This window comes from Heptranchias perlo, chromosome 4 (genome assembly GCF_035084215.1).
Source record: "Heptranchias perlo isolate sHepPer1 chromosome 4, sHepPer1.hap1, whole genome shotgun sequence".
NCBI lineage: Eukaryota > Metazoa > Chordata > Chondrichthyes > Hexanchiformes > Hexanchidae > Heptranchias > Heptranchias perlo.
In genome coordinates, this window is record NC_090328.1 from 103,739,671 (window position 1) to 103,764,887 (window position 25,217).

Genomic DNA, 25,217 nt, shown 5'->3' on the forward strand with positions numbered 1-25,217 from the left:
GTCTTTTCAAATAGCAAAGCAGCATGTATTGCTGAGACATCCGGTCTAAAGAAAGAAAGACTTTTGTCCGCAACTGGATTAGTAGCATCTGCCGCTGGGGTAACTTATACAGACTATACTGCACTTTCTATGGCCTTTAAAATGTGCTATAAAGTGGACGAGCACCAATGATGCTTGCCATAGAACAGTCCTGTAATAAGGTAGTTGCTGGGCTCCTACTAACAAATGCACTCCTCCTTTCAGTAAATAATATTGACTGTCACTGAATGTGCACAATGGCCCAAGGAACTCAACATATTTTTCTCACAAGTTCAATTCACCACTGCCATTATAAACATTAGCAAGTGGAGCTTCTAAGCTTTTTTTTATTGATCACACGTCAGCCCTTTACTTCTTTGAGGAATTAATGTAATTTAAATTTGTGTTCATTTACTACAGCGAGAGAAAACAGGGAACTATAGGCCAGTTAGCCTGACATCAGTAGTAGGGAAAATGCTAGAATCTGTTATTAAGGACATAGTAACAGGGCACTTAGAAAATCATAATAGGATTAGCCAGAGTCAACACAGTTTTATGAAAGGGAAATTGTGTCTGACAAATCTATTAGAGTTTTTTGAGGGTGTAACTGGCAGGGTAGATAAAGGGGAACCAATGGATGTAGTATTATTTGGATTTTCATAAAGACATTCGCTAAGGTGCCACATAAGAGGTTGTTACACAAGATTAGGGCTTATGGGATTGGGGGTAATATATTAGCACGGATTGAGGATTGGTTAACGGACAGAAAACAAGAGAGTAGGAATAAACGGGTCATTTTTGGGTTGGCAGGTTGTAACTAGTGGGGTGCCGCAAGGATCAGTGCTTGGGCCTCAGCTGTTTACAATCTATATCAATGACTGATGAAGGAACCGAGTGCAATATATCCAAGTTTGCTGACGATACAAATCTAGGTGGGAAAGTAAGCTGTGAGGAGGACGTGAAGAGTCTGCAAAGGGAAATAGACAGGTTAAGTGAGTTGACGAGAAGGTGGCAGATGGAGTATAATGTGGGGAAATGTGAAATTATCCACTTTGGTAGGAAGAATAGAAAAGCAGGATATTTTTTAAAAGGTGAGACATGAAAGAAATGTTGATAGTCAGATGGATTTGGGTGTCCTTGTACATGAATCACAGAAAGTTAACGTGGGCACAGCAAGCAATTAGGAAGGCAAATGGTATGTTAACCTTTATTGCAAGGGAGTTGGTGTATAAGAGTAAGGAGGTCTTGCTGCAATTTTATAGGGCTCTGGTGAGACCACACTTGGAGTACTGTGTACAAATTTGGCTTCCTTACCTAAGGAAGGATATACTTGCTCTAGAGGGGGTGCAACAAAGGTTCACCAGATTGATTCCTGGGATGAGTGAGTTGTCCTATGAGGAGAGATTGCATAAAATGGGCCAAAATTCTTTGGAGTTTAGAAGAATGAGAGGTGATCTCATTCAAACGTATAAAATTCTGAGAGGGCTTGACAGGGTAGATGCTGAGAGGCTGTTTCTCTTGGCTGGCGAGTCTCGAACTTGGGGTCACAGTCTCAAGATAAGAGGTCAGCTATTTAGGACTGAGATGAGGAGGAATTTCTTCACTGAGGGTTGTGAATCTTTGTAATTCTCTACCCCAGAGTGCTGTGGATGCTCAGTCATTGAGTATATTCAAGATTGCGATCGATAGATTTCTGGACGCTAAGGGAATCAAGGGATATGGGATAGGGCAGGAAACTGGAGTTGAAGTCGAAGATCAGCCATGATCTTATTGAATGGCAGAGCAGGCTTGAGGGGCCATATGGCTTGCTCCTATTTCTTATTTCCTATGTTCTTAAACCAAGAGGATAATATAAGGCACTGTGTCAGATTCAAATTGGTATATCTTAAATAGAGAGACATTGATTGATTTCCTTTGATTGAGATGTATTTGCACAAGTTGACATTATTAAATGATGTGGGAAGTATTATCCTCTCATACTATCAAAGAGATGCCTCAATGTCAGAAAACGCTGGGAATTTTATTTCTATTAACCCACAGATGATTCAGACTCGTCTTACATAATCTGAATACATTTCTCAGGAAAATTAAAGGTGACCATCCTCGTTGAACTCTCAGGAACTATGCCACAGAAAATGCCTCCAGGCAAATGCCTCTCAATCTCACTTCTGTGCAAAGGATCTTCAGAAAGTATTTGTGATAAGTGAAAGAAAGACTTGCATTTGTATAGCGCCTTTCACGACCTCAGGACTTCCCAAAGCGCACTTACGGCCAATGAAGTACTTTTGAAGTATAGTCACTGTTGTAGTGTAGAAAACACATCCTCACATAGTCACAAAGTGCTTCACAGCCAAACAATGATCTGTGAAGTGTGGTCACTGTTCACAGGGAAAATGTGGCTCCCAATTTGCAAACAGCAATGAAATAAATGACCAGATAATCTGTTTTAGATGTTGGTTGAGGGATAAATGTTGGCCGGGACATCAGGAGAACTCCCCTGCTCTTCAGATAATGCCATGAGATCTTTTACACCCACTTGAGAGGGCAGACTGGGTCTCAGTTTAACGTCTCATCCAAAAGACAGTATCTCCGACAATGCAGCACTCCCTCAGTACTGCACTGGAGTGTCAGCCTGGATTACGTGCTCAAGTCTCTGGAGTGGGTCTTGAACCCACAATGTGGCTCAATATCTTCTTTTTAAAACTTTTTTAAAAATGCCAGTTAGAGAAATGGGAGATGATGGATATGGTGTCGATGCCGTGTTAAATTGCAGGTGAAATTATGCACTTGGCACAAGAGGTTTTACTTCATCCAGTTATAGTCAGTTGATAACTTTTCACTTAACACTGCATTCTGTACTAAGTAATTAATTTACATGAACTAAGGTTCAGCACCAACCACCACGCTGCAGCTGTGCAGTAGCTTGTGTACTTACTTTTAATGTTTTGCTGAGTCACATGGGGTTCTTGTTTAATTTCTAATCATTTTAACATTTTATTTCTGACATGTTGACATCACTTAAAAATGCATCTTATTCTTAAAAAAAATCTAACCCAACACCCGAAAGTGCCTGATTACGAAATTAACCTGAGGTGATTCATAATTAGTTTGCGTTGTTGGACAAGTTGATCTAAGACATTTAATACCTACATTGTCTTGTGCAATTAAGATTTCCTGGCCTGCATGAGTAAGATGGGTGTTGACTTGTCAGCGATGCCTGCATCTATCTCACCACCCCAGAACAGAGTGTACTAAAGTTTCAGTATGGCAGAGTTTGTATTGTGTGTGTGGTTACCAATAGTGTTAAATATTGTCTTTACCACTGACATTTAAAGGCTGCTTAGTTACTAAATTCTTTTCTCACAGCATGAGTGTGTTACATCAAGGAGACGACTTTAAACTGAGACCCAGGGAATGACTGTTAAAAAAAAATTATTTTTTTTTTGGAGGGGGGAAAGGAAAGATACTATTGTATGGCACACACTGAATTCCTTTTGCAGATCACATCGTTAATCCCTCTTATGTGGGGAGAGATTGAGTAGAATGGGCCTATACTGCCCGGACTTTAGAAGAATGAGAGGTGATCTAATTAAAACATATAGGATTCTGAGGGGGCTTGGCAGGGTGGATGCTGAGAGGATGTTTCCCCTGGCTGGAGAGTCTAGAACTAGGGGACATAGTCTCAGGATAAGGGATCGGCCATTTAAGACTGAGGTGAAGAGGAACTTCTTCACTCAGAGGGTCATGAATGTTTGGAATTCGCTACTCAGAGGGCTATGGATACTCAGTCGTTGAGTATATTCAAGGCTGAGATCGATAGATTTTTGGACTCTAGGGGAATCAAGGCATATGGGGATCGGGCTGGATGGTGGAGTTGAGGTCGAAGATCAGCCATGATCTGATTGAATGGCGGAGCAGGCTCGAGGGGCCATATGGCCTGCTCCTGCTCCTATTTCTTATGTTCTTATTTCTTATGTTCAAATAAAGTCAGAACTGATGTAACTTCTGTACTTATACGTTCTGATTGAAATGTATAAAATTCTTAGAGGGCTTGTCAGGGTAGATGCTGAGAGGCTGTTTCACCTGACTGGAGAGTCTACAACTCGGGGTCATAGTCTCAAGATAAGGGGTCAGCCATTTAGGATTGAGATGAGGAAAAATTTCTTTACTCAGAGGGCTGTGAATCTTTGTAATTCTCTACCCAAGAGGGCTGTGGATGCTCAGTCATTGATTATGTTCAAGACTGAGATCGATGGCTATTTGGACACTAAGGGAATCAAGGGATATGGGGATAGGGCAGGAAAGTGGAGTTGAGGTCGAAGATCAGCCATGATCTTATTGAATGGCAGAGCAGGCTCGAGGGGCCGTATGGCCTACTCCTGCTCCTATTTCTTATGTTCTAATCCGTGCTATTTGATTGTTTTCATGTATTTTTTTTTAAAGGCGACTTGCTTTTCTGTTTATGAAATTAATTTTGAAAAAACAGATTATATTCAAAATAAAAACAAAATACTGCGGATGCTGGAAATCTGAAACCACTAAAAGTAGCGACACATGGTTAATAAGGCCATAAAAATCGCAAACACAGTACCAGGGTTCATTTCTAGAGGGATAGAATTGCAAAGCAGAGATGTTATGTTAAACTTATATAGAACCTTAGTTAGACCATACTTGGAGTACTGTGCACAGTTCTGGTCTCCATACTATAAAAAGGATATAGAGGCACTGGAGAATGCGCAAAAATGATTTACAAGTATGATACCAGAACTCTGAGGTTATACCTATCAGGAAAGACTGAACAGGCTGGGGCTCTTTTGGCTAGAAAAGAGGAGTAAAAAGTGACCTGATGGTGGTCTTTAAGATTATGAAAGGGTTTGACGGGGTACGCGTAAAGAAAATGTTTCCATTTGTGGGGGAGTCCTAAACTAGGGCCATAAATATAAGATAGTCATCAATAATTCCAATAAGGAATTCAGGAATAACTTCTTTACCCAGAGATTGGATAGAATATGGAACTCACTACCATAAGGAGTAGTTGAGGCAACTAACATAGATGCATTTAAGGGAAAGCTAGATAAGTATGAGGGAGAAAGGAATGGAAGGTTATGCTGATAGGGTTAGATGAAGAGTGGAGGGAGTCTTGTGGTGCATAACCTAGTTTGGCCAAATGGCCTATTTCTGTGCTGTTAATTCTACATAAAAACAGAAAATGCTGGAAACACTCAGCGGAATAGGAAGTATCTGTGGAGAGAGAAACAGAGTTAACGTCTCAGGTCGATGACCGTTCATCAGAGCTGGAAGATGTTAGACATGAACAGTTTATAAGCAAGTGCAGAGCCAGGGAAAAGGGGGCAGGAAAAGAACAAAAGGGAAGGTCTGTGTATTGGGTGGAGGGCAAGTGTGATTAAATGATAAAAGGAATGATGGCAAAAGGAGGTGATAATGGGACAAGTATAGAAACAAAAGATGGGCCCAAATGAGGTGTAAATGGTTAGCAGATTTTACTCTTAATTGACATTCTTTTTTCAAGTCCAATTCTTTCGATAAACCTACTACTTAGGATCAGATCTCTTGATTTAAAGTTTCTAACAGGCCTAGTAAGCTGGTGTACTGAAGTACTGTTGTAGAACTTATAGTTGATGTCTCAAGTGCCTTAATGCCTATCAAGTTATCTTTACCACCTGGTTTAGGTAGCAATGGACAGGCCTTGGAGTTCTTTATTACCTGACCATATTCAAAGGCTGATGGTTGTGGTGCAGGAGGAGAAAAATACCGACACATGGAAAAAGTGGGCTTGAAAAGGGATTGTCTGTGTGCAGTATGGGAACATTGGTGGTCAGTGGCTTGAGGTTGGTGGGATAGAAACATAGAAAATAGAAGCAGGAGTAGGCCATTCGGCCCTTGAAGCCTGCTCCGCCATTCAATATGGTCATGGCTGATCCTCTATCTCAATACCATATTCCTGCTCGCTCCCCATACCCCTTGATGCCTTCTATGTCTAGAAATCTATCTATCTCCTTCTTAAATATATTCAGTGACTTGGCCTCCACAGCGTTCTGTGGTAGAGAATTCCACAGGTTCACCACCCTCTGAGTGAAGAAATTTCTCCTCATCTCAGTCCTAAATGTCCTATCCCGTATCCTGAGATTGTGACCCCTCGTTCTGGACCCGCCCCCCCCCAAGCCAGGGGAAACATCCCTGCATCCAGTCTGTCCAGCCCTGTCAGAATTTTATACGTTTCAATGAGATCCCCTCTCATTCTTCTAAACTCGAGTGAATACAGGCTTAGTCGACCCAATCTCTCCTCATACGACAGTCCTGCCATCCCAGGAATCAGTCTGGTGAACCTTCGCTGCACTCCATCTATGGCAAGTATATCCTTTCTTAAGTAAGGAGACCAAAACTGCACACAATACTCCAGGTGTGGTCTCACCAAGGCCCTGTATAACTGCAGTAAGACATCCTTGCTCCTGTACTCAAATCCTCTTGCAATGAAGGCCAACATACCATTTGCCTTCCTAACTGCTTGCTGCACCTGCGTGTTTGCTTTCAGTGACTGGTGTACAAGGACACCCAGGTCCCTTTGTACATCAACATTTCCCAATCTATCACCATTTAAATAATACTCTGCCTTTGTGTTTTTCCTTCCGAAGTGGATAACGTCACATTTATCCACTTTATACTGCATCTGCCATGTGTTTGTCCACTCACTCAACTTGTCTAAATCGCCTTGAAGCCTCTTTGCATCCTCCTCACAACTCACAATCCCACCTAGTTTTGTGTCGTCAGCAAACTTGGAAATATTACATTTGGTTCCCTCATTCAGATCATTGATATATATTGTGACTAGCTGGGGCCCAAGCACTGATCCCTGCAGTACCCCACTAGTCACCGACTGCCACCCCGAAAAAGACCCATTTATTCCTACTCTCTGTTTCCTGTCTGTTAACCACTTTTCAATCCATGCCAGTATATTACCCCCAATCGCATGTGCTTTAATTTTGCACACTAACCTCTTATGTGGGACTTTATCAAAGGCCTATTGAAAATCCAAATACACCACATCCACTGGTTCTCCCTTATGTATTCTACCAATTACATCCTCAAAAAACTCCAGTAGATTTGTCAAACACAATTTCCCTTTCATAAATCCATGTTGACTTTGTCTAATTCCATTGATATTTTCTAAGTGTCCTGTTATCACATCCTTTATAATAAACTCTAGCATTTCCCCTGCTACTGATGTCTGTTCTTCCCTGTTTTCTCTCTCCCTCCTTTTTTAAATGGTGGGGTTACATTTGCCACCCTCCAATCTGCAGGAACTGTTCCATAATCTATCGAATTTTGGAAGATGACAACCAATGCATCCACTATTTCCATGGCTACCACTTTTAGTACTCTGGGATGCAGATTATCAGGCCCTGGGGATTTATCGGCTTTCAGTCCTATTAATTTCTCCAGCACTCTTTTTATTACTAATACTAATTTCCTTTAATTCCTCCTTCTCACTAGACCCTTGTTTCCCTGGCATTTCTAGGAAGTTATTTGTGTCCTTTTCTGTGAAGACAGAACCAAAGTATTTGTTTAATTGCTCTGCCATTTCCTTGTTAGTATTTGTTTAATTGCTCTGCCTTTTCCTTGTTGATGTGAGGTTGTACTATTGCTGTAGACTCCTGCTCTTCTTTGGCCTAGAGGGTAATTGTGGAACTTAGGTTTAAATCAAATCTCATGCCAAATTTTAAAGAGGGGAATGATAGCAATAGTTTTATCTGGGCATGGGATTTACTAGCTGGTTACAAAAGAGAATGCCAACCAATTCATGACATCATTAAGCGCTGCATTCTCTCGTTAACTCTGCCAATAGTATGGACTATGATGTTGTAAAGCATGCTGTTATTGAGCCTTATGATTTAGCGCCTGAAGTATACAGGCAGAAATTAAGAACATAAGAAATAGGAGCAGGAGTAGGCCATACGGCCCCTCGAGCCTGCTCTGCCATTCAATAAGATCATGGCTGATCTTCGACCTCAACTCCACTTTCCTGCCCGATCCCCATATCCCTTTACTCCCCTAGAGTCCAAAAATCTATCTATCTCAGCCTTGAACATATTCAACGACTCAGCATCCACAGCCCTAAGGGGTAGAGAATTCCAAAGATTAACAACAGAGTGAAGAAATTCCTCCTCATCTCAGTCTTAAATGGCTGACCCCTTATCCTGAGACTATGCCCCCTAGTTCTAGACTCTCGAGCCAGAGGAAACAATCTCTCAGCATCTATCCTGTCAGACCCCCTCAGAATCTTGTATGTTTCAATGAGATCACCTCTCATTCTTCTAAACTCCAGTGAGTCTAGGGCCATTCTACTCAATCTCTCCTCATAGGACAGCCCTCTCATCCCAGGAATTAATCTAGTGAACCTTTGTTGCAACGCCTCTAAGGCAAGTATATCCTTCCTTGGATAACGAGACCAAAACTACACAATACTCCAGGTGAGGTCTCACCAAAGCCCTGTACAATTGTAGTAAGACTTCCTTACTCTTGTACTCCAACCCCCTTGCAATAAAGGCCAACATGCCATTTGCCTTCCTAATTGTTTGCTTGTACCTACATGCTGACTTTTTGTGTTTCTTGTACAAAGACACCCAAGTCTCTCTGAACACCAACATTTAATAGTTTTTCACAATTTAAAAAATATTCTGCTTTTCTGTTCTTCCTACCAACCTCACATTTTCCCACATTATACTCCACCTGCCACCTTCTTGCCCACTCACCTAACCTGTCTATATCCCTTTGCAGACTCTTTGTGTCCTCCTCACAGCTTACTTTCCCACCTGGCTTTGTATCATCAAACTTGGATACATTACACTCGGCCCCTTCATCTGAGTCATTAATATAGATTGTAAATAGCTAATCCTTGTGGCGATCCACTAGTTACAGCCTACCAACCTTGAAAATTGAAGAAACTAAGAAAGGATCTTGATAGCATTTATAGAGAAATGGTTATCCAGCGCGAAGACACATCGCTGATATGGCTAGAAAGCAATAGCATAACAGACATTGTCAGCCTTGGCTCAGTGGTTACACTTGCCTCTTGAGTCAGAAGGTTGTGGATTCAACCCCTACTCCAGAGACTTGAGCACATAATCTAGGCTGGCACTTCACTGAGGGAGTGCTGCACTGTCGGAGGTGCCCTCTTTTGGATAAGACATTAAAGCGAGGCCCCATTTGCCCTCACAGGTGGACATAAAAGCTCACACGACCCTATGGGAGTCCTTCTAGTGTCCTGGCCAACATTTATCCCTCAACCTTATCTTATGAGGAAAAGTTGGACAAGTTGGGCATGTATACACTGGAGTTTAGAAGAATGAGAGGTGATCTTATTGAAACATATAAGATCCTGAGGGGACTTGAAGGGGTAGATGTTGAGAGGATGTTTCCCCTTGTGGGAGAGACTAGAACTAGGGCCCACAGTTTAAGAATAAGGGCTCTCCCATTTAGTACGGAGATGAGGAGAAAATTTTTCACTGTGGGTGGTGAGTCTGTGGAACTCCCTTCCCCAGACAGCGGTGGAGGCAGGGTCATTGAATATTTTTAAGGCTGACTTAGATAAATTCCAGATTGGAAATATATTGCCGTTCCTTCATCGTCGCTGGGTCAAAATCCTGGAACTCCCTTCCTAACAGCACTGTGGGAGAACCTTCACCACACGGACTGCAGCGGTTCAAGAAGGCAGCTCACCACCACCTTCTCAAGGGCAATTAGGGATGGGCAATAAATGCCGGCCTCGCCAGCGACGCCCGCATCCCATGAACGAATTTTTAAAAAAGGGAGTCAAAGGTTATAGTAGGTAGACAGGAAAGTAGGGTTGAGGTCACCATCAGATCAACCATGATCTTATCAAATGGCAGAGCAGGCTCGAGGGGCCAAATGGCCTACTCCTCTTAATTTGTATGTTCATATAACCTACACTTAAAACAGATGATCTGGTCATTTATTTCATTGCTGTTTGTGGGACCTTGCTGCGTGCAAATTGGCTGCCGCATTTCCTACATTGCAACAGTGACTACACTTCAAAAGAATTTAATTGGCTGTAAAGTGCTTTTGGACGTCCTGAGGTCATAAAAGGCGCTATATAAATGCAAGTTCTTTCTATCAGGGTCGGAGGACAGATTCCTGGAAATAGTCTCAGATGGTTTAAGAATCTGGTTACTTGATCAGAGATGTAAAACTCTTGAGCTAGGTGCACATGCTGATCATTTTATGGCCTCACGAACACAAGTAAGCTGTTGCACAGGTGGGGGACCCAATGCCTCGCACTGTCCCACGGAAACGCCGCTTGGTGAACTAACCGCTCGATCCACTCTGGGCTGGGCCAGAGAGTTGGCAGCTTAGCAGAAAAAGGGCAATGGGCATTTTAAAGTTGGCAAGGCAAGCCACAAAGCAAACCAGTGCTGGTCTCCCGCATTGCAAACTGGGAGGCTGCGTGAGCTCGTAAGATATGAGATGACCAGTTATCAGGTGACTAACAATGTAGATAGATTGACCCCTTGCCTTCACCCAGTCACTGTGAATGGGACAATCGTAAGGAGGTTGTGAGACACTGGCTGCTCGTTACGATATTAGATGGTAGCCTGGTGAAAGACTGCCATTATGTAAAAGGCATAGTTGCCTGCAAATTGAATTTAAATGGGCACGACAGCCTCAGAGGATGTGCTCAGCCGCCCAGTACAACACGAGGTGTTCAGGAAGCAGGTCTGTTCCACACAGTGTGCAGGAGGGAATAGCTTTGTGTTTTACCTGCTTCGGGGGTGGGAGGGGGGGGGGGTCACGTGGTACTCTGGGGGGTGGGTGGGGGTGATAGGGCATGGCTGCCTTATCTAGGTGGCAGATGGACAGGCATATGCAGCCTTTGGCAGAACCCAGGAGCTGCTCCCAGTTGCTATCCTGGGTCAAAGCATGGCGGACCAGTTGCATGGGCTTCAGCGTCTATTCAGGGCCCACTAGATGGAGCCTGCTTACATCGCCGCACAACACTTGGAACTGTGATTGGCACAAGGAGTCGGAGGTGCAGGAGCTGCACGCCTCTTGGGCGGGTTTCGATGCACCGTGTAGGCTCCTGGGGTCTGCGATAATTGGCTGGCATGGCGGTGCACTTAATGAGGAGCACACGGTCTTGGCAAGTGAGCTGTAGGGCTCACTTTCAGGGAATCTACCCGGCGGGTGGGGTGAGGGGGGGAGGGAGGCGGAGGTATGTCATGGTTTGGGATTCTTTGGCCATTTCCCCACAGAGAAGATTTGGACACAAGTGATTTTAAAATGTGTTTTGAGCAAAAGCTGCCTATAAGGCATTAACATTTTGGGACAGTCCCATGCTGAGTTGCAATTCTGTATGCAGACAATTGATTTGAAGAAGTAAAAGGAAGAGTAGACATGGGTAATGCAATGGATGTAATATACATGGACTTTCAAAAGGCCTTTGATAACGTACTACGTAGTAGACTCATGACTAAGGTCAGAGCACGTGGAGTAAGGGGACGAGTAGCAGAATGGATAGCAAAGTGGCTACAAAACAGAAAACAGAGAGTAGGGGTTAAAGGTAGTTACACAGACTGGTGGAAGATAGGAAGTGATTACAACCCATCTACTAACACGAAGATTGGCTAGTTAGCTGAGCTACCGGAGGGCCAGCAGCATCTGTGGACCATAAGCCAGCACCTCCAGGAGACGAGGGGAGAAAACTGGAGATAGAACTTTACACTTCTAAAGTAAAGCACATGTATTCTGGCTTTGGATGGTTATAACTATATTAATTCAGTGTTTGGTGTGTTTTCCAGAGGTTGGGTTGCTAGCCAAGACCTTTATTGATGAGGGAAATCTGGTGCCAGATGACGTGATCACTCGGATCATATTGCATAAACTGAAAGAAATGAACCAGTCCCACTGGCTGCTGGATGGTAAGAACATATGCACTATGTACAGAGCTCCAACTGTGTACGTAAAATGCTCCTTTTGCAAAAGTCTAGTACCTGAAAACCTTGAATGCTGGGATATTTGCTGCATTGCACAACTTTGATCAATGAACCACAAGTATCAAGTCCCGGTTTGAACAGTTATGGTTATGGCAAGAGATTTTGCTTGGCCACTTGAAAAAATACAGCAAGCTACTCCCATGGTTCACCTAGTTAAGATGTGGAGATGCCGGTGATGGACTGGGGTGGACAAATGTAAGGAGTCTTACAACACCAGGTTCTAGTCCAACAGCTTTATTTGAAATCACAAGCTTTCGGAGCTTTCCTCCTTCGTCACCTAGTTAAGACATTGAATAGTTGGGCCTTCCAGACCAGAAAGGTCCTAGATTATATCTTCGGTATGAATTGAGATAGTGGCCCAGATTTTCCCGCAATGGCAAGATCGTCGACGTACGCCACTATTGATTTAGCCATCTATACTCGCTGTCAGAAAGTTCCTCCGTATTTTCCTGCATTTCTAATTCAAATAGGCCGCAGCGAGGATGGTGGCGAATCGGAAGCGGCTGTTTTTATCCCAGCGATTCACCGAATGTATTTGCTGAGCTGGGGGAAGTCAGCCCCCTACTCGGGAAGTGGCCGGGGAGGAGCAGCTGGTCTCGGGGATAATTCAAGCACATCCCTGAAGAGGAATCCGCTCGGGCCTATAAAATAACGGTTGCTGCGACGCATCTTGACGCTGTTCCTGGAAAACCGATTCGCCAGGAGGGAATTGAAGGTGCTGACTAGGGTGTGCTGTGTTTCCGATTTTTTAAAAAAAATGATTTAATTGTTCTGATTTTTAAACTCTCTTTTTCTGGCATTTGATTTTGTGATAAATTGTGAGCGAAGTTGCTGTATGATTTAACACCCCCGCCCCCACTAAAAGCAGCATTCGGCTAGGGAATCAGGCTCTCCGGAAACTAAACAAACGAGCTCAGGCCAACTGTTTAAAGGTCTCTGAGCAATAACTCGTGCTGCTGCCAAGTCACCAAGGGCACACTGTTATTTTTGAGGAATTCTTGTCTCTGTTACCTATTGATCCTGCTGGAATTTTTTTATTTTGGTCAGCTGGGTACCTTGACGTCTGAGGAAACCCACCAACACGTTTGAGATCCCACATCGAGCCACTGAGAAATCTCTATACCCAATAGGAAGTGCTCACAATATTCATTGAATTCCACAGAGTATAGAAGATTGAGGGGTAAACTGATCGAGGTGTATAAAATGTTAAAAGGGATTCAATATGTTAGATACAGAGAAACTATTTCCTCTGGTGGGGGAATCCAGAACAACGGGTTGCAATCTTAAAATTAGAGCCAGGCCATTCAGGAGCGAAATCAGGAAGCACTTTTTCACACAAAGGGTAGCAGAAATCTGGAATTCTCTCTCCTTCCAAGCTCCCCCTCCCCCAATTGGAGCTTTCAATACTGAGATAGATAGATAGATTTTTGTTAGGTAAGGTTATCAAGTGATATGGCGTTAAGATGCAGATCTAATTGAATGGCGGAGTGGACTTGTGGGGCCGAATGGCCAGCTGCTGAGCCTGTGTTCCTAGAACTTAGGCACGTTTTGCAGAACCGTGGCTTAGGGACCCTCCAGGCTAGAACTACGTCGCCTACCATCCCAGAGCATTGATAAGCTTCCTGCTGCTTGTTCAGTCAAAAGTATCTGTCCATCAGGACATTGGCTTGCAGGGTATCTGGGTGCAAGGAATCTCTGCTCTCAATGACAGGCCTACCTCTCCAGGTTCCATTGGTGAGCCTGGATGACTGGTCAAGCATCAACCATACCCTACAGCATTGCAGACTGGTCTTACTCAGTGATTTTGGGTTACTGAGTCTGCCACGAAAGGTCAATGCCATTCACAACTTCCATTCCAGACATGCCACCTTGTAGCCAATTTGATTCCAAGGAGACCCCTGTTTACCGCCCCCCCCCCCCCGCCCTCCCAAACAAGGAAGATAGTTGGTTAATCAACTGATGAACATGGAGTTGAGTTCTTGCTTGATGGAAAACATGTACTAGGAGCCCCTCACAAGTGGCATGGTGAGTAGCACAATGCACTAAAAAGTGTGTGTGTGTGCACTGCCACCATCCCCCTCACAACTAGAAGGGTATGATTATGCTTGAATAGCAGAAGTAAATTCTAAAAACACATGTAGTTTAAAAAAATTAAAAATACACGTCTTTATGAAACTTGAAGACCGTGCTCTTTTGAGTCTGGGCCAGATTCATACAGTTGGTCTATATACAACACTAATTAGAAAATGGACTTCCCCTTTAATTCAACGTTCGTCTTGTTTAGGGTATTGGTAAGGCCACCATTCCCCTACTTTAGGAAGTAGTAATGTTGATTAGTTCTTCAGTGCCGAATAAACTGTAGCTAAGTAAATATTCCTTTTATACTCCACGTGGTCTCACAAACATTTTCTTTCAGTGGGTTGCATGTGTCTTTTTGTGTTTTAGTAAATTAAAACTCCTTTAAACGCCAGAAAGGAAAACCTTTATTTTTAAGATGGCTAGTTAAAGTTTTTCTAAGTTAAGTATGATTTACTGCATTGTCTATTTCTTGCCATGATTTAAAAGGGTTTCCCAGGACAGTCCCTCAGGCAGAGGAACTGCATAAAGTTTACCAACCAGACGCTGTAATCAAGTTGAACGTCCCCTTTGAGACGATTAAAGAACGACTGACATCTCGCTGGATCCACCCAGGCAGCGGTAGAGTGTACAATATTGACTTCAATCCTCCAAAAGTAACAGTTAAGTATCCAATGTTGAAACGTGAATAGGCTTCGTTAACGCGTTTGAAAAAGTAAGAGGAGGTTATATTCGATAACCCCTGAAACCGGGTGTGGGCATCGTGGTCAATGATTAACCCGCACCCGGTGCTACGAGGCATTCGTCCTGCCTGAACACTCACCTCAGCCAAGCGTTGAAATCCTGCATTGACATGATGATTCCACGACATTCGCACTTTCTACCAGCATAAGGAGCCCGAATCACTGGCAGACAGGCTGTACCTCTGACAGGTAGCCTGTTCCTCTTATTTGCAAAAAATATGATACGGATCTGCACGGAGTCTGAACAGAGATCAGACATCGCACACGTAAAACACAGATGCAGGTCCGTCCCTATGTTTACAAACTGTTGAGTCATGTTAAAACATTGAATAAAGGTTGCGCACCACTAAATCCCACATACTCCCATCTACGTGCCAGAACTCACCAGTCTGCCGGTCCGATTTGGTACCACGCCTGCGAGAGTGTGTGCACCAAGGTTCTCTGCTGATGCACTAGAGGCCTTGGTGCAAGAGGGCAAAGAAGGAGGGGCATCCTATATCCGCGGGGGGGGGGGGTGGGGGGGGAGAGCGGTAAGAGGCCCTCCAGACTTATGCTCAAGTGACATTGGGAGGCAGTAGGGGATGCAGTCAATGCCAGGCGTATAACACCACGAACATGGATGCAGTGCTGGAAGAAGTTCAATGCTTTGACACAAGTGGTCAAGGTGAGTGAGGCCAACTGTCAAGTAGCATCTCCTACCAACTGCACCACTAGCCGCATCCACTGCTCCACACACTACACCTCCCATCATGCACCTACCAACAAACACTTTCAATCAGTACTCAACTCTGCCAATCAGATGCATCCTCTCACCCTCACATTACCACTGTAGCAAGCTGTCCACCCACAACTCACAGGCTGCATACACTGGCAGCCATTCAACCATGACAGGCACATCACCCAGACATGCTTCTCGCTTTCTTGCAGGAGACGGTAGCGCATAACAGGAGGCGGCAAGCGGCAATGGCATTTAGCCCCTCGAGCCTGTTCCGCCATTCAATGAGATCATGATGGACCTGTGACCTAACTCCATATACCCGCCTTAGCCCCATATCCCTTAATACCCTTGGTTCACAGAAATCTGTCAATCTTAGATTTAAAATTCACAATTGAGCTAGCATCAACTGCCGTTTGCAGAACAGCGTTCCAAACTTCTTTGCGTGTAGAAGCATTTTCTAACTTCACTCTTGCACATCCTGGCTCTAAATGTTAGGCAATGTCCCCTCATCCTAGTATTCAAGTCTAGGAGACCTCCAAAAATAGTTACAAATGCATCAGCAGCCAGAAGCAATAATCCAGCAACTAAACTGTAAATCCTGCTTGGTCCCTTTAAATAGCGCTGGTGGAGGGTCCTCCAGGCACTCTAAAACATGTTTGGATGGTCGTGGTTAAGAGAGTGCGTTGAGTGGAGCATTAAGTGCTAAAATTGTGTGGCTCACTTCAAATCAGCGTTGCACACTGATCAAACGCATAGTCTCCCTACTTTACATGATGCCGGCATTCGTTATCTGCGCATGTGATAAACCCTTTACCAAAATGGTGTCTGGCGCACACATGCGCATCCCGGATGCCATCTTGGACATTCAGGAGGCCGCATTCCGCTGAAATAACGGGCGCTACATGGCCCAATTTAGCGCCCAATATGCGTCCACAGAAAAATTCTGTTTTTTTCATCTACCACCTGTTAGGAGCTGACAATGTGCTTTCGCATGTCAGTGAAACATTTTTTTCAACTCGATTTATTCAGTGGAAGTAGAGTATCTAATGCTGTTTTCTCTGGATTGTACTCCCTTTAATTTACAATTCAAAAATACTCTTTTAAAATATTGGTTTCAACAAGTAGATTGGATGTTTGGACCACTTTGGACGTAAAAGATAGAACAGAATATTTCCTAAATGATGAGAAGCTTTAAACTGGAGGAGCAGAGAGATTTAAGGGTCCATGTGCAGAAATCAGTTAGAAACTAGTGGACAGGTATAAAAATAATTTAAAAGGCTAATGGAATGTTAACCTTCATCTCAGGGGGGCTGGAATACAAAGTGTTGCAAAGAAAGAAAGACTTGCATTTGTGTAGCGCCTTTCACAATCTCAAGATATCCCAAAGCGCTTTGCAGGCAATGAAGTACTTTTGAAATGTAGTCACTGTTGTAATATAGGAATCGCAGCAGCCAATTTGTGCACAGCAAGCTCCCACAAACAGAAATGTGATAATGACCAGATAATCTTTTTTTTAAGTGATGTTGGTTGAGAGATAAATATTGGCCAGGACTTCGGGAAGAACTAAGGAAGTAGTAACAGGGCACTTAGAAAATCATATGATTAGGCAGAGTCAGCATGGTTTTATGAAAGGGAAATCGTGTTTGACAAATCTATTAGTGTTTTTTGAGGGTGTAACGAGCAGGGTCGATAAAGGGGAACCAGTGGATGTAGTAAATTTGGATTTTCAAAAGGCATTCGATAAGCTGCCATACAAAAGGTTGTTACACAAGATTAGGGCTCATGGGGTTGGGGTAATATATTATCATGGATAGAGGATTGGTTAAAGGATCGAAAACAGAGAGTAAGGATAAAAGGGTCATTCTCAGATTGGCAGGCTGTAACTAGTAGGGTGCCGCAAGAATCGGTGCTTGGGCCTCAGCTATTTACAATCTATATTAATGACTTAGATAAAGGGTCCGGGTGTAACGTATCCAGGTTTGCTGATCATATAAAGCTAGGTGGGAAAGTAAGCTGTGAGGAGGACGCAAAGAGTCTGCAAAAGGATATAGACAGGTTAAGTGAGTGGGCAAGACGGTGGCAGATGGAATATAATGTGGGGAAATGTGAGGTTATTCACTTTGGTAGGAAAATGGAATATTTTTTAAATGGTGAAAAACTATTAAATGTTGGTGTTCAGAGGGAACTGGGTGTCCTTGTACACAGAAAGTTAACATGCAGGTACAGCAAGCAATTAGGAAGGCAAATGGTATGTTGGCATTTATTGCAAGGGGGTTGGAGTACAAGAGTAAGGAAGTCTTGCTGCAATTGTACAGGGCTTTGGTGAGACCACACCTGGAGTACTGTGTACAGATTTGGTCTCCTTACCTAAGGAAGGATATACTTGCCTTAGAGGGACTGCAACCAAGGTTCACTAGATTAATTCCTGGGATGAAAGGGTTGTCCAATGAGGAAAGATTGAGTAGATTGGGCCTGTACTCTCTGGAGTTTAGAAGAATGCAAGGTGATCTCATTGAAACATATAAGATTCTAAGAGGGCTTGACAGGGTAGATGCTGAGAGGATGTTCCCCCTGGCTGGAGAGTCTAGAACTAGGGGACATAGTCTCAGGATAAGGGATCGGTCATTTAGGACTGAGATGAAGAGGAATTTCTTCACCAAGAGGGTGGAGAATGTTTGGAATTCTCTGTCCCAGTGAGCTGTGGATGCTGAGTTATTGAATATATTCAAGACTGAGATAGATAGATTTTTGGACTATAGGGGAATGAAGGGATATGGGGATCGGGCGGGAAAGTGGAGTTGAGGTCGAAGATCAGCCATGATATTATTGAATGGCAGAGCAGGCTCGAGGGGCCTTATGACCTATTCCTTCTCCTATTTCCTATGTTCTTATGTTCTTAATTCATTTGGAGTCCAGTATCTAGTCATTTTATAAACAGTCATTTTGGTTTCTTTACCAGTTTAGTGTTGAATCTCCTGTTTTGGTTAATTTTCTGTATTAAGTACTTAATTTGCAATTTGTGGGACAATGTTCCTTTCTGGTCAAAGTACAGTCTCAAAGCTTTTTGGGTGAATGCCACGATCAGGGTTTTGCATGTATCGACAGTGGGCATTTCCAACAGCTGGTATAGAGGCATTCTCAACACCGTCCAGAGTCAGAGGCCCCTATTTCCCAGGACCATGGGTTTTAAACAATAAGAAGTGTTTAGTGTCACCATTATTATTGCTGAATCTTTCAATGTCGATCCCTCTAAGACCCATATTCACTTCCCTAGCACTAGACAAAAGTATTGATTGGCACCTTGTCATTCTGTTAAGAATGTTAGCAGCGGCCTGGACTGAGCAGATGTTGCTGATGTACTGTACTGCACTGACTGTGCAAAGCAGGGGTACGACAGCGTAGTGGTTACGTTACTGGACTTGTAATCCAATGGCCTGGACTAATGATCCGGAGAACGTGAGTTCAAATCCACCGTGACTGTTTGAGAATTTGAATTCAGTTGGTATCAGTAAAAGTGAACATGAAACTAACGGATTGTCATAAAAACCCAAATGGTTCACTAATGTCCTTCAGGGAAAGAAATCTGTTGTCCTTGCCTTGTCTGGGCTATGTGTGACTCCAATCCCACACCAAAGTGGTTGACTCTTAACTGCCCTCTGAAGCGGCCTAGTATCAAACCACTACCGCTTCACCACATGGACTGCAGTGGTTCAAGAAGACGACCCACCACCACCACCTCAGGGCAACTAGGAATCGACAATAAATGCTGGCCTTGCCAGCAATGCCCAACTCCCAAGAATGAATAAGACAAAAAAAATTTGCTTTGGCCTGAAATTATTCCTCTACAGCTATAAGCTAGGTTTTGAGTCTTTTGATCAACCATCCCACGTAATCACAATGGTACAACTACGACTGAGGATTGAACAGCAAGTGCCAGCGATCAATGGAGCCAATTAGTTTCTACCAACATTGTTGCGTGCTGCCCTGGCCCACATAGTTTACCATCCTTACCAGTAAACCAGGAAGGATAACATTTACCTTTATTTGCTTAAATTTTTGTTTGCATTTAACAAAAAAATTTTAGAATTGAGTGATGTGTAACATACATACCTTGGCATAAAATTCATAGGTTCTTTGACATTAAATTATTGCTGGCACTTTTTTATATTGACAAAAGAACTCCTTCACATGCGTTTCACTCTATATTTCAAACTGCTGATTTCAGAAACTACTACGATGTGCAGTTTTGTACATTCGCCTGCCCACAGCACTGCCTTGAAAGCCTACCTAGAGACCCACTTGTAGTATGGCATCTTTTGTGCTAACAGGGTTATTCTGGAGGGAAATGTTAAAGGTAGTTTTTTTGTGGCTGAAATACAAACTTCTTTGCTTCACTTATGCATTAATTGTTTTGTTCTCTGAATTATTCCAAAAAAAGGGGATTGATGACCTAACGGGGGAACCTCTGATTCAGCGTGACGATGACAAGCCAGAAACTGTGACTTTAAGGCTTCGGGCATATGAAGAACTAACGCAGCCAGTTTTGGAATACTATCAGTAAGTGGTGAAACTGGTTTTTTCTAACAATGTGAAAGCTCTACTCCCCGAATCGTGCCCCTTGGGTGTTCGTGAAACATTGGTATCTGGGCCATTCAATTCTGCTCTCCTATTTGACAGAGTTGTGTAGCTAATAATCAGCATACTTGCAGAAAAATTAGGAGTCAGATTTTCAGGGTAGCAATGCAGTAACAAACCTATTACAAAGGCTTGATTTTTATACATGTTAGTTTAATGAAAAAGTATATGTAAATTGGGCTTGTTCTCACTGGAAGAGAGAAGGTTGCGAGGTGATATGATTGCTGTTAAGGGACCGGATAATGTACACCATGATGAGCTGTTTCACCTTGTCCAGAACAGCAGAACCAGAGGACATGGCCTGTGCTTGAAGTAGGGTAAATTCAAAACTAATATGCAGAAACAATATTTCAGCGAGTGAGTGGTCAATCTATGGAACAGATGCCCCAGGGAGATGTTGGAAGCAGTTAGTATTGATTCATTCAAATGCAAATTAAATTAATTTCAGAAAATAACATTTTGGGATAGAATATATGAGTAATTTGAGACATGACATGTGGTAAGTGTAACATGTTTGGGAGGAACAGGTTACTTTGGACCTATGGTTCCCAAAGATCTCCACCACTGGAGTTTTCCTCACGTCATGTCTGGGTCTGTTGTAAACTAATTGATAGAGATCGATTGCTATGATTAATCAACTGCTCCATAATCAGTGAATCGTGCGACCACCAGGATGGTAGAAGATGAACGAGGTGGACCTTGGTCTTTTGCCATCTACCAATTCCTATGTTCTTATGTATATTGGAGTGCCCGATAGAGGGTCTATTCTATGAGTGAAGGTTAATTTTTGTGCTTTTTATAGAAATAAAGGCATTTTAGAAGTCTTCTCGGGAACAGAAACCAACAAGATTTGGCCTCACGTGCATGCCTTCCTCGGCAAGAAGCTGCCGACACTCCGTTAAATCAAAGAGTGCAACAGTAAGAAGACAGCAGACAAACTTTCCATCAAGTGGCATCTTGGCTGATCACTAGAAGGGAAAAATGTGAAACTGAGTTTTGATTGGAGTTTTTTTTTTAAAAATTGGTATGGATTTTTAAGAAAAGAACATTTCTCAGTAGCGGAAAACTTTTTAAAACATTCTGAAATGATTGTTATGACTGACTAGAGTAAACTAGCAAAACTACCATTTAATTACAGTTAAGAATTCAAAGAACTAGTTTGATTGCATAGTGCAACAAATTATCAGCTATCAACAATTATTTCACACTGACCAATAATTCACACAACTAATCAAGATGCAGATCGATGGGTATGCTATGAATGGTTAACTACAAAGTGTTCGATTCGGCATTTCTCCAAACAAGAGAAGCAAATGCCTGTACATATTGTTGCCCAGGAACTGCAGATCAACTGGTTGATTGGAACACAAGATTTGTTCCTGACTTGGTATGTGTGAGATTTATAAACTAAAATCTGGCACAGGATGGTACATATAATTCTCTGTTCTTTCAGAAGTATCCCCAATCAGGTATAGTACCGTGTCTTCCTGGGGCGAGTGGCTGACGGACTGTGCCGTACTTGTGGTGCTGCACCGAGACACTTCCCACCACTTACCTCACCAGAGCAGCCTAGCGGGAAGGGAGACTGATTTGAGGATCTACATGCAGGCAATAATGTTCACTTTTTTTAAGCAAAAATGTCAAAATTCTGGTTAGTAGTTATGAGTTATAAGTGAATAATTTAAACAAAATGGTAGTCCCTGGACTTCCCCTTTAAGTCAGGCAGTACAGCATAGTGTTCTATATCAAGTACGTAAGCTGTAGCAAGAAGCTGTGTCCCATCTAAAATTAAGTAGAAAAAGCAGCATGCTAAGGTGCGTTTTGCTCTCAAGGATCCCCGGACATTAAAACTAAATACACAATTTACAATTGAAAATTGCAGTTTAGAAATAAATATTAATAGTTTGTAATTTTAGAACAATTTTTTTTTTAAATGTTTTAAATAAAGGCAAGTGGTTAATCTTGTAGAACAATCAAGTTTCATGGGAAGAATTGTTGATGGGATCTATCATATTGTTAAGTCATACTGACTGCCAAGCTACAGCCTCCGTCTGATTTCTCAAAGAAGATCCATTAGCTTTACTACTAAAGAGGGCAGCCTAGGAAAAGGTGAGTTGTGTAAACAGGTTGACCAGATGTAACCTGCTCTGACAGCCTTCCGCAACCAACTGAATCCGTTTATCATTTATACTCTATGCCAAAGTGTTCATACCTGTTCAGCAATGTAAAACATTTATCATTGTTACTGTGTTATCTCTACAATTTTCTTTTTGTGGAGAAACTTCATTGGCAGTTGATTTGACTTTAGATGCTTATGAGAGCTATCCCAATTGATTCATTTGTGCAAGAGGGCAAAACTTAAGCCAAAAACTGAAAGAAGTAGAATTGAGAGGGAAATTGGTATGTTTAAACTAATGAATAAAATGGAAGGAATCTTGGACTATACTGGTTAGATAGGGCAACATGAATATATTTGGTTTCAGAGAACCTTCATCATATAAATGATTTTAAAATACTAAAGTAATTTTTTTTAAATTCCCTGTCAAACTAAACCATTATCTATTTTCCTATGTCAAGCTATAATGACTAAATATATTATGTGCAATTAGCAAAACAATAAAATGCAAAAAGGCATACCTTAGACCAGAGAATATTATTTTGGCCCATTTTATTTGTGTATGCGTTTGGGGGAGGAAACGATTAAACACCTGGATGTGGAGATGCCGGTGATGGACTGGGGTTGACAATTGTAAACAATTTTACAACACCAAGTCACCTGAGGAAGGAGGAAGCCTCCGAAAGCTTGTGATTTTCAAATAAAATTGTTGGATTAAACACCTTGATTTGTTCGGTCCCGGTTACATGTTTCACATCCAGCTACAGTGTTTTATTGTTAGTGCACACAAAAAGTGAACTCGATATGAATAGTTCTGGAATATCGGCTGGCAAGTAATTTAGTATCTGGGGACTGAGGCAGATGATGCTACCTAATCCAATGAAGACTATTATTTCTACAGTACGTGACTCCAATAGAACATGGTTGTGACGTACCTTCAAGGATTGGAAGACATCCTGAAGTGTGGATACTATTTGGAGCAGACTTTGAAGGAATGTAAATTGAGTTTTAGAAGGTCAATTATAACACAATAGTTGTTGGAATATCAACAGTAGAAAAGTGGTAAGTACTTAAGGAAATGTTGGTGAAGCTACAGTTGAAATTCATTCTGGCCAAATGAACATAGGAAGGAACATTTGGAACAGGAATAGGCCATTAAGCCCCTCAAGCCTGTTCCGCCATTCAATTAGATCATGGCTGATCTGTATCTTGACTCCATCTACCTGTCTTGGTTCCATAACCCTTAATACCCTTGCCTCACAAAAATGTTATATAAAAATTTTATGTCTTCAGTTTTGACATTTTCAATTGACCTAGCCTCAACAGCTTTTTGAGGGAGAGAGTTCCAGATTTCCACTACCTTTTGTGTGAAGAAATGCTTTCTGACATCACCGTTCAACGGCCTAGCTCTAATTTTAAGGTTATGCCCCCTTATTCTGGACTCCCCCACCAGAGCAAATAGTTTCTCCCTATCTACCCTATCAAATCCTTTAATCATTTTAAACATCATTTCGATTACCCCTTAATCTTCTATATTCAAGGGAATACAAGCCTAATCTATTCAACCTGTCCTCATAATTTAACCCTTTTAGCCCCAGTATCATTCTGGTGAATCTGTGTTGAACCCCCTCCAAGGCTAATATATCCTTCCTGAGGTGAGGTACCCAGAACTGAATGCAATACTCCAGATAGGGTCTAACCAGAGCTCTCTGCAGCTGTAATATAACTTCCACCCCCATGTATTCTTGCTCCCGTGAGATAAAGGCCAACATTCTATTAGCCTTTTAAATTATTTTTTGTATCTGTCCATGAGAAGGGATAAAGCCAACACTGTAAACGTGGCTAAGTAGGAATATGAAAAGTAGTATTGGGGATATGCAGAAGGTTTTAAAAAAAATATAGGCAACAGAATTGAGCAAAATTTAAATGACAAGCAAAAGCAGGTGAAAAAGTAATAAGCACAATTGTTAGCATCTTGAGTTCTTCAAATACAGAGGCAAACCGTTAAATGAATAATGATCTTGCCAAATAATTTTATTCACTTAACTGTTCCATTTGTTTATCAGTTTTAACTGATTAGTTTGGCAAGAATCTAAGAATGGAATGCAAACTGGATTGCCATGCAGTACCGTAAAAACGGTCACACAGCTGTTATGGATAACTGATAATGTATTTTTAAATTCATTTTTGGGATGTGGGTGTCACTGGCAAGGCTGGCATTTATTGCCCATTCCTAGTTGCCTTTGAGAAGGTGGTGGTGAGCCTTCATTTTGAATCGTTGCAGTCCATGTGGTGAAGGTGCTCCCGCAAATCTGTTCGGCAGGGAGTTCCAAGATTTTGACCCAGCGACAATAAAGGAACGGCGATATATGTCCATATCGGGATGGTGAGTGACTTGGAGGTGATGATGTTCCAATGCACCTGCGGTCTTGTGTTTCTAGGTGGTGGAGGTCGTGGGTTTGGGAGCTGCTGCCGATGAAGCCTTGGCTGTTCCTCATGTCTGCACAATGCCGCCTTGTGTTGATGTTGGCACTCCTTTTAATCCTCCCTATCCTTCTGATGCTTCTTCTGCCGCATGCAGGTGTTGATCCTTTTCTTCAGCCTTATACCTGCACTTCTGCTTTTCAGCCTCTGGTTGAAGCACTTCTAATTAGTGCAGATGGGCCTTACCTTTCCTTTTCTGCTCCTACTGGAAAGCACGCTGTTCCCTTTGCTTAGCTAGCTCTCTTTCCCTCCCCCGCCTTCAACTCGCTGAATCGACTGGACAACTTCCACCAGCACGTCAACTAATACTCAGCCACTCCATTGGCTCCTGGATCCAGCCCTTCTTTACTACTGACTCCAAACTTGAGCAAGTTGGTAGGCTGCTCCAAACTGACTCT

At 42.5% G+C, this 25,217-nt stretch overlaps 1 protein-coding gene across 1 annotated transcript in view; it reads left to right on the forward strand.

Moving 5' to 3' along the window:
- LOC137321169 (GTP:AMP phosphotransferase AK3, mitochondrial-like) overlaps positions 1 to 23,058 on the forward strand; it is a 36,349-nt gene extending 13,291 nt beyond the window's left edge. The window contains 4 exon segments of the mRNA XM_067983429.1: positions 11,853 to 11,972; positions 14,613 to 14,785; positions 20,023 to 20,141; positions 21,022 to 23,058. Of these exon segments, the coding sequence (XP_067839530.1) occupies positions 11,853 to 11,972; positions 14,613 to 14,785; positions 20,023 to 20,141; positions 21,022 to 21,121 (512 nt within the window). The 3' untranslated portion in view covers positions 21,122 to 23,058.
- The last annotated feature ends 2,159 nt before the right edge of the window (positions 23,059 to 25,217 follow it).